We start from the raw sequence: 12985 nt of genomic DNA, 5'->3' as shown, positions 1-12985 counted from the left end.
TCTCGGCGGGCGTTTGAGTTCATTTCGGTGACAGCGGCGCAACTTGCACCCACTGGTTGACACTCAAAAAAATCTGTTAAAATTCAGCCATTGTTTAAAAATATAAATTTAAAAATTCAATTTCGGTCATCGAAATTCTGTATTATACACCCATACCAAAAATCATGATTTTCTGAGTTCAATATCCCACTTTTAATACGATTTTTTTAGTTCAGGTACTACAACCATAAAAAATGGTTATATGGGTTGAACTGAAAAATTCGTATGAAAAGTGGGATATTAAACTCAGAAAATCATGATTTTTGGTAAGGGTATAAAGAAATTTGTCATTATTGTAAAAATTTGCAAAAACAATAGAGGAGAAAAGCAACTCGCGACAACATTTTGAGGCTAGGAATTTTGACAGGTATGATTTTCATAAAGTATTCGCCTCCTTTTCTCTCCCACAGAAAACCTGGGAACGAGGTAGCTGTCAAACTAGGCCAAAATGTTAAAGTCACTCACAAAATTAACTTTGAGTGATTTGAGTTCATTCCTGACGTCACGGAGAAAAGCTCGGAACTTAACCTCAAAGGTAAACAACCGAATGAACTTTTTTGACAGGTGTCAGTTCCAGGACTTAGCGCTTAAAATTATAATTTTGTTCCGATTCTTCCGTTTCGCATGGACACAAACACGACCAGGATCACGGCAAGGATACGGCCACGGGAATGGCCAGGAACAGGCACCTACACGGCCAGGTACACGAAAACGGCCAGAAGCACGGGCACGAACACGGGCAGGAGTCCGGACAACGACACGGCCGCGGGAACGACCAGGAACAGGCACCTACGTGGTCAGGTGCACGTACACGAACACGGCCAGAAGCACGGACAAGCACACGGGCACTAATACGGAAAAAACTAGGGTTATGACGTTTCGCGCAATCGGAAGCTAATTCAAATTGAAAAAAAAAAAATGCTAAGTCCCGTTTTGACACCTGTCAAACCACTCAAATGGCACTCACAAAATGAATACTGAGTTCTTTGAGTTCATTTGCTACGTCACGGTTTTTTTTTTAAATCGTGACGTCAGAAATGAACTCAAATCACTCAAAGTTCATTTTGTGAGTGACTTTAACATTTTGGCCTAGTTTGACAGCTACCTCGTTCCCAGGTTTTCTGTGGGAGAGAAAAGCAGGCGAATACTTTATGAAAATCATACCTGTCAAAATTCCTAGCCTCAAAATGTTGTCGCGAGTTGCTTTTCTCCTCTATAGGTTATCAGCTTAAAACTCGTAAGTTTTAAGGCTAGTATGCAGATCGGAAGGAAAGGGGTCAAGAAACAGCTTTACGAACAGCAGAACAAAGGAGAGGGAGCGATTTCTTGGGGCTTTTCTTCACCCTCTCTGACTTGCTTGCGCTGCCGCTGCTGCCCATTTGATTTTTTTCTTGACCGGTTCCTTCCGAAGTGCGTATACCGCTTTAAAACGTGCACGAATTTGTCATGCAAAAATCAATTCATGCAACCGTTTCGAACTCCGAGCCGATAGTTGAGTTCGAAATGGAATTCGTTTACGATTCTAATTGGATTCCGTTTCAGAATTTGAATTGAACTGGCTGGAAAATTTGGGAGAATTATCATAAAATTTAAAAATTTAAATATGCGTGTGTTTTATATCTCGATAGTTAAGTTGAATAATGGACATTTATTTTTAAGCTGTATATGCACTTCGGAAGGAATCGGTCAAGAAAAAAATCAAATGGGCAGCAGCGGCGGCGAGAGCAAGCCAGAGAGGGTGAAGAAATGCCCCTAGAAATCGCTCCCTCTCCTTTGTTCTGCTGTTCGTAAAGCTTTTTTTTTTGACCGCTTTCCTTGCGAACTCCGTACTCTCTTTAACTTATATTATTTTCGAGCGAAACATGTTTTTATTTATCATTCTAGAACGTTGGCAGCGATGGAATAATCATCATCAAAACAAAATCATTGGACGTTCATCAAGAGAAAAAATCCGAAAGGAGTATGGCTCGTCTCTCTCGCGCACGAATGACCGGTAAAAGGAATCTAAAAAAATCTACACTAGCAAGTGTAACGTCACACGTCGAAATATGACCTGTTACATTTTGTAGATGGGCAATGTGTGTAAACAAAGTGAAATAAATATTTTTAAGTGGTGCTGACAAGGAAATTCCCAAAAAATAATCAGCAGATTGATTTTCTTTGAGAAGTTCGGGAGCGATTTTCTATTCCGTGATTTGCCTCCCCTCTCTTTCGCGGGTGAAGAAAATTCGCAAGCGAAATTGATTTTTTTGGCGATCATTCCATCTCTGAACGTTGATCATATTTTTTTTCGTAAACTATGTACTTTCTATAAACATCAATCAATTTACCTTTAAATATACCGATTACCACTCGTTTTTAATCAGATCCCGTCCCCCCTCCCCCTCCCGTGCACAATTTATTGTCCATACAAAAAAAAAAACCTTTTTTGTATGGAGCGTGGACAATCTTCCGAATTTATTCCACTTAATAAGGCTTTCTAGTCAGAAATTTACCAACACATTCAAAGTATGATTACATGACAGCTGGACGTTTGTTTGCATCAGGTTTCCTATCTCTTTCTAGCAAAAGTTTTTTTTGTCAGGCGACTTCTAGCTAGTTTTTTTGACTGACTGCCCGATATGTCAGCCAACATACTTCGCAGGGCTGTGACAGCTACAGCTCGATCATTGTTTGCATCAGGACACTGTGACGAGGAGTTCGTCATTTTTGAGTTAAATTATATTTTTTTCACTGGGCCTAGAAATCCTTATTTTGCCGTTCCGAACACTGTGGAACTCGCTGCGCACTGTTTAAATTTATTTTATTTTTGTTAGCTTTTAGCTATAGCTTTTTTTTAGCTCAAACGGAATTCTGATCGGAATTTAAACGGAACGCGCTGACTGGGTAGCTGTCAAAATACTAGGCGCCCTTTCAAATGTTGCTCCAGAAATGTGTGTTTTTTCAGGCGGGTGCTAAAGGCCGCCATTTGGGTGATTGAGATTGATAAAGCTAAGAACAAGATTGTCCGTCAGACCTGGACGCAAACGCAAAATTTTGCGCCTGTCATCATAGCCGGCCAGTCAACGACCTTTGAACAAAGCAACCCTGTAGATTGTTCGACTGACAGTTGATGGAAAAATCGAACTGGCACAGCGTTCTGCGTTCACCACTGCGTCGAACGGACAATCTTGTTCTTAGCTTAACGCGCGCAAACTGCGCACAGTGAAAACAAAAATATTTCTTTTATTAATAATTCAATTTTTGTTATAAGAATTACTGTAGTAAAAGTCACAGTTTACACAGTAGTTATGTTAAACGTTTCATGTGATAAAAGTACAACTTTAAATGAGGTAATCGTCCCGATGTGTGCTTAATAATCCCTACCCTTGATCCCTACTTTAGTAGTTTATTTTGCAAATAAATTGATAAAAATGACCTCACAAACATACACTAACTTTTAAACGTACATTGCGGTAAAATTTTACATAAAAACAATAATTCGGCGCCAACATTTCAAAAAGCATCATGTACAAACCATGCGTTTTGAGAAAAACGCATTTGAATGTTGAGCATCCATTTTCAATTCCCATTTTAATATACAAGCAAAATAAGAAGTTCTAATGATAACAAACGATGAAAAACGTTGCTTTTATTGATACTTGATCATCCAAATTCAATAAAACATTTTTCCGTAATTTTATTTGAGAAAAACAAACATAACTTCTTTTGAAATCACCAACGTTTATATCACCCTGCTGGCATTGAGGGGGACGCTTTGTTATGATTCGGTTTTCTTCGCCGAATGTGCATGGCGCTTTTTTTCCGTCACGAGGTTCATGTAGTCTTTTGTTTGACAGGTTGACAGGGCTATATAAACAGAGACTGCTGATGGCAGAGATTTTGTTTATGTTACTTTATTTAAAATCATGATGAAACAGACTTTACTGAAGTAACTTTTGCTCATTTTTGGTGGAGAGGTAGCTTATTAGAAGTGCTTTCAGAATATACAATAACCCAGAAAGTTGCAAAATGTACATGATGCCTTTTGAAATGTTACCGTCGAATTACTTTATTTCCATTTTATGCCTGCAGTATTTGTCCTTTTTTTACAGTGCGCAGTTGCTTTGTTTTGATTCCGTAACGAACAGCTGTTCTTTTGTGCTGGAGCCGAAGTTGACATTCCCTTTTGTTCTGGTGCCGAAGTTGACAGCTTGTGTTGGCTACGGGCGAGCTGCCCGTAGTGAGATATAGATGTCGCCCCCCCTGGTTTTTTTTAACACATAACCGTGCAGCCCCCTGACATTCTCAACTGCTGCCAACTGTACCAAATCGGAAAATTTGGCGCATTCGCAAGCAAATCACCAACGAAGCAGCACGCACGAACGCGTCGGAGCCTTGGTCGGAGCAGCAAAAAGTAAGAGGAAAATAGTGAGAAAAAAAATTCTTGATTTTTCGTTGTTACAACTTTCTGTTCTCAACCACAGCCACCAACAATGCACATAATTATCAAGAGTTTGGCCACAAAGTGCGGAAAGCACTTTACACTGCAGGTTGAACCTTCCATCACCGTTCAGGACGTGAAGGTCATGATCCAGCAGAAGGCCGGGTGTCCTACCGAGCAACAGTGTTTGATTGCGGACAGTAAGGTCATGGAGGATGGCCGCACTTTGGCGGACTACAGCGTCCAGGACAAGGGCACCATTCACGTGGCGCAACAAGCGGGGGGACCGTGCACCGATTGCAACCCCTCGATGGAGATCTTGGTCAAAACTTTGACTGGAAAGACCATCGCGCTGCGGCTTCGGAGTTTCAACTCCGTTGGCGATGTGAAGATTATGGTCCAGGAGAAGGAAGGGTTCCCCCCTAACCAACAGCGCCTTATCTTCGACTGCCAGCTGCTGGAGGATGGCCGCACCTTGTCGGGTTACAACGTTAAGCATGGGGACATCATGCTGCTTCTGCTACAATCGGGAGGATCTTGCGACGTTTGCAACCCCAACATGGAGATCTTCGTGAAGTCTTTGACTGGCAAGACCATGACGATGCCGGTTCGACGTTTTAACACCGCAGAGGAGGTAAAGATCATGATCCTGCAAAAGGAGGGAATCCCTTTGGATCAGCAGCGTCTGGTTTTCAACAGTAAGCAACTTGACGATGAACGCACCTTGGCAGACTACGGCATTCAGAACAAGGACACCATTCACCTATTGATACGATTGGGAGGACCATGCAATGTTTGCAATCCCTATATGGAGATTTACATTAAGCTTTCGGCCGGGAAGACCATGACGCTGCGGCCACGACGTTTCAACACCGTTAAGGACGTGAAGAACATGATCCTGGATAAGGAAGGATACCCCCCAAACCAACAGCGTCTGATCTTCAACCAACAGGAACTGGAAAATGGCTGCTCGCTTTCGTACTACCACATTCAGGACAAGGACATCATAAACCTTGCGCTCTGAATTGAAGAGCCATTAAGTTTTAACAGCTCTAAAATGCTTAATTTGATTTCAATCCAAAACTCACGAATAAAGTTATAACATGAACTGATAATAGATGCTTTGAGAATTGGTTTCATTTAGGAATCATTTTGAAATAATTTTGCTCTGTTAGCAATTTCAGAAATCTTTCAAGAAAATAATTATGCCAACGTTTAATTCAAAAGAAAAAAAATCGCTCATTTTCGCCGCGAGAGCAAATCATTCGCAACTGCCAAAACCATTCATGAAAAATCGCGAGAGTGAACAGCAGCAGCCATTTTCAAAATACTCGCATGTGAAGCATATTTTTATGCTGTGTGTGCGAGTACGAGGATGTGCGGTTTGTTTTCATTTTTCAAACGCCAGCGATGTGCGACGCGCGTTGGTATGTGTGCGGGCGAGTTGACGCGAGAGAGCAATCTAGCTTCTCCGCGCTCTCTTTCGTAGATTTGCGTGAGCAATGAATGCACGTTTAACGTGATTTGGTAAGATGCTGCTTAAATTTTACTAAATTCAGTCAGACATCTATCTAAATTGAATCCATTTTGACTAAATACTTCAGCTAAAGAAGCCAAAAGTGATTAAATTTAAAAAATTTAAATTGAATAATTTTTGGATTTGATGTTAAAACCCGATTTAATCCCACCTGGGGTGAGATAGAAAAATAAAAAAATATAAAAATTTAAATAACAAGCCATAGTCTTCACATTTAAATGAAAAAAGTGTTTTAAAATACATTTTACACTCAAACCCCGTTGGTTTGACACCAACTGTTGTCAAACGAACGGGGTCACTTTTTAGTTTGACACCCCTTTTACACGGAGTTCACACATACTACCAAACGTTTGTTTTGATAGTGTGCGTGAGCGCCGTGTAAAAAGTGACAGTTCGTCACTTTTTAGTTTGACTTTGACCAACCAACGGGGTACAAACTAAAAAAGTGTCAAACGAAAAAGTGACCAACCACCGGGGGTTGAGTGTAGTTCAGTTGTTTTGCAATCTCTAGTTTTCAAAAAATCTAAGATCTGATAAAAATAAAAATTGAATCGAAAAAAAAGATTTTGCATCGAAAATTTTCAAAAAAATTTAGGATTTTTTAATAAACCCAAACATGCTAAAAATGATTTTAAACGCAGAAGAATGTATTTTAATTTGATTTCAGCTGGTTGCACTTGAATTTTCATTGAAATTTTGAAGTTTATTGTAAAAATATTTTTTTTGCCCCCTGATTTTTCGGGCCAATTTTGAAGGGGGGTGACAAAAACTTTTGAAAATATTTGTACCAGCCTTATAAGGTATGCACTTCGGAAGAAACCGGTCAAGAAAAATTTCAAATGGGAAGCAGCGGCAGCGCAAGCAAGTCAGAGAGGGTGAAGAAAAGCCCCAAGAAATCGCTCCCTCTCCTTTGTTCTGCTGTTCGTAAAGCTGTTTCTTGACCCCTTTCCTTCCGATCTGCAGACTAGCCTTATCGCTGAAAATAATAATAAATTCAAATTTGGTATGGAACTGGTTCAGGTTCAGCACATCCCCTTTCAAATGCGCCCAAGAGAGCTTAAATCCATAATGTGGGCTCTGAGAAACCCCCTACCACAAAATTGAGCACTTTTTTACCACACACGGACGTCACGCGTGCTCTACAGTAAATTAAGCGCCAAAATTCGGATATTGGAGATGGACCAATTCTGTCATTGTCAAACGATCGGGCGTCGAAAATTGATCGTCCATGATTTTTTGCAAATTTTGGAATGAATATTTCTCGAGAAATGACTTGAGAACGAAGCTTGATTTGGCGTCGGAGCCAAAAGCAAACCCTTTACCTCGCCCTATACCTTTCTTTAGTAAGAAAGGCAAAAAGGGCCAATTGAGAAGACAACATTTTACCACAGTCTGTGCTTAAAAATCATGTAAAAAAACATATATGTTGTATAGTTTTGTGAGAAATCGAGAAAAATATGTGCAATACAAAAAAGGGGATATAGTCTCTCAATGATATCAAATTAAGAAATTATTTAAACGTTTTTAATTATCAGTCACATTCAAATAAGCAAATTCAAATCATGATTTTTTTCATCAAAAACTATACGAATTTGCTGTCCTCATTGATATCAAAATCAACCTGTACTCAAATTTGAGTACACTTACAAATTGCACAGCCCTACTGCAGCGTGTACAAAATCAAATCGAATCGCGAGAGAGCGAGAGAATCTCGCTCGTGGAAACTTTTCTCCTGCCCTGACATCCAATCGTTGTCCAATCGTCTTGCGAAGATGTCGGCGGAGTGTTGTTTCGTGTGAAGTCGAGAAAAAAAATATCAAGTCTTTTGAAAATCATTACAAAATTGATCGCATCAGTAGCGGAACCGTGTTCCCCCAATCGGATCGGGTGTCGCCGTGTGTCCTTGCGGGAAGTGGGCGGATTCGTCGCGGCTTGGGAGCAGTGTTTTTGAGGCTGCACTTTTTCGAGTGAAGGAATTTTGTGGCTTGGCTTGGGCGCCTGGTGTGAGAATTTTTCTTCTGACAGCGCCCTCCCGGACGGGGTTTGGGTCACACTGTCTGCCGTGTGTGGCCACCACCTCACGCGGCGTAGAATGGTCCCGTGCCAGACGGAAGCGGTCCGGATTCCGGCCGAATGAAGTAAGAGTGAAGACCCGCTATGAGGTCGTCGAGAAACGGAACGAAAATTTTGGAAGAATCAGCCAAAATGGTGCTGATGCTGCCAAAAGTGACAATCATGGTTGTCTAGGGCTTAGTTTGACCTCCCACCGAGCAAAATAAAGGTCTGGATTCGGGATAAAATTATATAATACAGCAAGAAAGGATTGTCTTTGAATCATAGCGGAACTGGAGCCGTAAAGTTTCAATAGCTGCAAGTAACCAATTGACCGAACCTCGCCCCACAGCAAGGAATAATAAATCCACCGTTGAAGCAGCGTAACCCGTAGCAGGTTCCGTGAAAAGTGGGCCGCGCCACCACTCGTCGCGGGCCACAGTTGGCCGAATAAGGTCAAAACAAGAAATTCAACTCGCGTTGGCCTGGTCTGGTTGGCGCTGGCTGGCTGGCTGGCGTTTTTTTCGCAGGTGGGCGAACACCGTGGAAGCGCATTAAGCGCGAGTGAGTGCGTATTTCGGGTTGGTTTTGTGACCGCGGAGAGGAAAAGAAGAAATCGAGTCGCGGAGATCGCAAATTTAGCCAATCGTGGAGTTGCCAGTCCAGGGGGGAAGATATTTGAATCTGTGTCGTGTCCGTACAGCTGGTGTGAATGTTTACAAAGTTGGTTCCAAGGAAAAAAAAAGGCTACAAAGTGAAGTGAATAACCCCGATAATCAGCAAGAGATAAGGAAAAATAAAGTGTATTATTCCAATCCTACGATCTGCTGAATTTAATGTCTGCTCGTCGTGTGTTTGTTCCGTGGGAATAGAAGCAGAAGGAGCAGCAGTGCCAGAGAGGTCGCGTACGCCGGGGCAAAACCCTGTGTGTTCGGGATAGCAGACTCGCAGCCGTGTGCGGATAGAATTTCAAGTAAGTTCCAAAATATCGATCCACGCGGTGGAAAAACTACTCCGCTAGCGTAGAGAGGGTTCGTAGTCATACACAATGTTGATTACGTTTACAAAAATACTTCAAATTTTACCTCTGAGACCCAACCCTGATCAAAGTGCTCAAAAGTTTAACGTTATAGCACTCATTTGAAAAGTAGAACATTTCAGTACTTGTTTTGAAAAGTAAAACTTTTCGACTCTTTTATTTTTAGTAAAAAAAATAATGCGCTATTATAATATTACAAACCGAAACAAATATAAACCAATGGATGATGTAAATCGTCCATGTGTTTAGTCACTTCACTGTTTGCATTGTCAAAAATTCAAAACAATTCTGAAAAGTATTATTTTAAGATCAAAGTGCTGAAAAGTTCAGCATTATAGCATTCTTTTGATTGCTAAATAGGTAAAACAAGTAAAGCCGAGTTACGATTTTTTGAAAAAATACTGTTTTTTTAAGCAAGTTTCTAATTGAACCAAGGAGTCCGAAGGGAGAGCACCCAAACCTCTTTCTACTCCCAGGAACCTTCCATCCCAGGGTTCGTCAGTTCGAACCTTTGGAGGCTATAAAACCACTATAAATTTAGTTAAGAACTTCAAAAGCTATGCTAACAAACTATTTGAACCATAACGAGTCCAAAGGAATGAAGATCTGACAGTTTTATTAAAAGTTGTAATCACTTACCGGGATTTTACCAAAATGAGGAATTTCCGAGTCCCGGGTATTTTTGTATTTGTCCAGGGAATTCCAGAAAATGAACAAATTAAATCCAACAGGCATCGAGCAAGAGAGGATTTCGAATAAAAAAAAAGAGCATCGAAGTATCAAGTATGCAGTTTGAAGGGACTGAAGAAAGCATCGACAAAATTTTAAACTAGGCACAGATAAATTTTTATTAAAACATTAAAATTGAAAGAAGACAAACATAAAGTTATCCTAAGAACAAGAAAATCTCAAAATAAGTTTGAACAAATTAAATCTAAGGTATCATCGAGCTGGGGTACAACGAGCAATAGAGGAATCCCAGATCGACATTTGGACATTGACTGTATTTTGAAAATGATGATGATTATATTTTCAATACCGACTCTAACCTTGACCAAGATCGAGGGACAAAAGCAGCAACATATTTGCATCAACCTAATTGAATAAGTACACAGAACGTTAATTGACACAACATTTATGGGTAATTCCATCTCAACTGTGTACACTTTTGGACTCGACTTTCACCGATATGGACCGAACTTGGAGGGAACGTTCATCTACCGATAGTTAACAGAAATCCCAAGTTTGGTGCTGATCTGACCATCCCTCTATTTTTGGCACCGCCCTCTTTTTTGATGATTTTCTCAAAAACTTTTTGCCTTCCTCACCTTACTGAGGAAAGGCTATAAAATCACTCGAAAAATGAACTTCTTAATTCGACCTCGTAGACCCACCTTCACGTATACCTATCGACTCAGAATCATGTTCTGAGCAAATGTCTGTGTGGATGTGTGTAGGTGGGTGGACAAAAAAAATTGTCACTCGATTATCTCCGGACTGGATGAACGGATTTTGACCGTATTAGTCTCGTTCGATCCATCTTGGGGTCCCATAGGTCTCTATTTAAAATCAGTAAGTTTAGTTAAGTACGAAAACGATTTTGGCGTATGTCCGGAAAATTATAAAAAGGGTGGGTTTTGCTAGAAACCCTATCGTGTTATACATTTTCAGAAAGGTATTAAAAAGACCTTTCCAATGAGCCCAAAACATTGAAGATCTGACAACCCTTTCAAAAGTTATTAGCACTTAAGTGTTATTTATACACTTTTTGGAGGCCGGATCTCAGATATTTCAATGAAAATGATGTCCGGGTCCATCATGCAACCTGTCGTTGGTTAGATAATCGAAAGACCTTTCAAATGAGCCTAAAACATCAAGGATCTGACAACCCTATCAAAAGTAATTGGCACTTAAGTGTTATTTATAAGAACCGCCTTGAGTCAGGGGTATTAAAAAACATCCAAAAAGCAAAAATTGAAAATTTTGTTTATTGGTCCTTTTCAAAAAAAAACTCCAGATATACTTTCTGAAGGCCGGATCTGAGATATTGTGATAAAAATATTGTCTGAATCTTCCATGTGAAATTTCGTTGGCTAGGTTTTTTTCATCAGACCTTGCCGATGAGCCAGAAAAATTTAAGGTCTGTGAACCCTTTCAAAAGAAATCAGTAATAAAATTGATTTGTTAAACATGTTAAGGGAATGTTGCTATTTTTACTGAATGTATTGACTTTATGAATGTGAGGAAGGCACCAACCACCTAAAGGTGGATTAAGTAACGTTTTTTTTTAATCATAACTTTGCAACTATTTGAGCAAAAGACTTTCCACAGGTTGCATTTTATAGAAAATTGTCCAAGGAATTCGATCAAAATAAAATTTAAACCTTAAATGCCCACTAATATTATATTTCAACGTTTCAAGTATGTATTAAAAATCAGTTTTGACCAATTCCTTATGTTTTTATTTGTTTTATTTTATCACCATCGTGTTCCCCAGACAATTTTACATAGTAATCAATGTAGACCTCAAACTAAAATGAACTATTGGTGAGATACAGCGATTTTACAGAAAAAAAATTTGATTTTGCGCTGCACTCTGTCCTATGAATTCAAATCCGAAATAAGTTTCTCACGTATAAAGACCGAACTATGCGAGATTCATCCCTTTTTGTCGAAAAGTACACCATGTACTTCCAAGTGCTGCGCAAAATCATTCAGCCATCCCTCATATTCGGAACAGTTTACAGATCGGCCAATGTTCAAAAAATCATAGAAAATCGATAATTGAACTTAATAATTTGCTTTTACCTTCATTTGAAAGCGATATTTCGAATGCTGTATCGAACAACTGCACATTTTAACTTTTATATCAAGTTTTTGAAGAAAAACTTTGACCCTTGAAATCCACAAATTCGGAACACTTTTTTCTTACGAATGTAAACAAACTTTGGATCTCTCGAGGAGTACATATTTATTACCAAATAATGACTTCACACTCTGAAACCAGTGAAACTCAAGCTTAGTGATGTTTTATCTATGGTTTGATAACTTTTTTTTGTGAAAATATCTGTTAAATTCAGGTGTTCGACAATTGTGGGAGGCACAATAACATCCCACAATTTTGGAACAGGCAATTTTGAGGCAGTGTTTTGCAGCTTTGAACAAAACAGTCTCGACATGCAGTTTTTTTTTTTTATTTAAAAAGAACTCCTTTTGCTAGTGAAATAGCAAGAGAATGTCCAAATAAAGGGCCTAAAAAATGAAGGGTCGCCAGAAAAGATTCATTTGGCATGCTATTGACAAATTATCACAAAATTGTTCCGAATTTGTGGGTGTTCCGAATATGTGGGATGACTGTACTTTTTTCCAGTAAAATCGCTGTATCTCGCCAATAGTTCATTTTTGTTTGAGGTCTACATTGATAAGTATGTAAAATTGTCCGGGGAACACGATGGTGATAAAATTCATCAAATAAAAATATAAGGAATTTGTCAAAACTGAATTTTAATACTTAAAACGATAAAATATAATATTAGTGGGCATTTACATTTTATTTTTATCGATCGTTCCTTGGACAATTTTCTATGAAATGCAACCTGTAGAAAGTCTTTTGCTAAAATAGTTGCAAAGTTATGATTAAAAGAAAAAAAAAGTTTTTTAGAAAATTGTCAAAAAAGAGGGCGGTAGATGAACGTTCCCTCCAAGTTCGGTCCAAATCGGTGAAAGTCGAGTCCAAAAGTGTACTCAGTTGAGATGGAATGACCCTTATATCGTATCGATCTTGAAACGCTTTTACAGTAGCTCCTCTATATTTACACGGTTCAAATCAACTGATCAAATAGGATCTTGTGTGCTGTTTGTGTCGTTTGTGTGATGTTTAAAAATGACGTCCAGG

General features: G+C 39.4%; 2 protein-coding genes across 4 annotated transcripts in view; both read left to right on the top strand.

Moving 5' to 3' along the window:
* Positions 1-4327: 4327 nt before the first annotated feature.
* Positions 4328-5544, top strand: LOC6035021 (polyubiquitin-B). The gene is made up of 2 exons (XM_038263491.1): positions 4328-4435; positions 4506-5544. The coding sequence occupies exon 2, from the start codon at positions 4515-4517 to the stop codon at positions 5484-5486; it is 972 nt and encodes a 323-aa protein (XP_038119419.1). The 5' UTR covers positions 4328-4435; positions 4506-4514; the 3' UTR covers positions 5487-5544.
* Positions 5545-7733: 2189 nt separating this feature from the next.
* LOC6035022 (SNF-related serine/threonine-protein kinase) overlaps positions 7734-12985 on the top strand; it is an 83924-nt gene continuing 78672 nt past the window's right edge. Inside the window, exons 1-2 of one of the 3 annotated variants that reach the window (XM_038259597.1) lie at positions 7734-8137; positions 8755-9023. The gene's annotated coding sequence lies outside the window, so the exon portion shown is untranslated. Of the gene's footprint in view, positions 9024-12985 lie in introns of all 3 variants that reach the window. The other 2 variants (XM_038259596.1, XM_038259595.1) reach the window with 2 other exon arrangements.

Source organism: Culex quinquefasciatus, chromosome 3 (genome assembly GCF_015732765.1).
Source record: "Culex quinquefasciatus strain JHB chromosome 3, VPISU_Cqui_1.0_pri_paternal, whole genome shotgun sequence".
Taxonomy (NCBI): Eukaryota; Metazoa; Arthropoda; class Insecta; order Diptera; family Culicidae; genus Culex; species Culex quinquefasciatus.
The sequence above is the reverse complement of the archived record's forward strand: the minus strand, read 5'-3'. Positions and strand labels throughout refer to the sequence as shown.

What these genes read in the sequence shown, in the direction of transcription:
- LOC6035021 (XM_038263491.1), top strand. Translation starts at nt 4,515, where the DNA reads ATGCACATAATTATCAAGAGTTTGGCCACAAAGTGCGGAAAGCACTTT.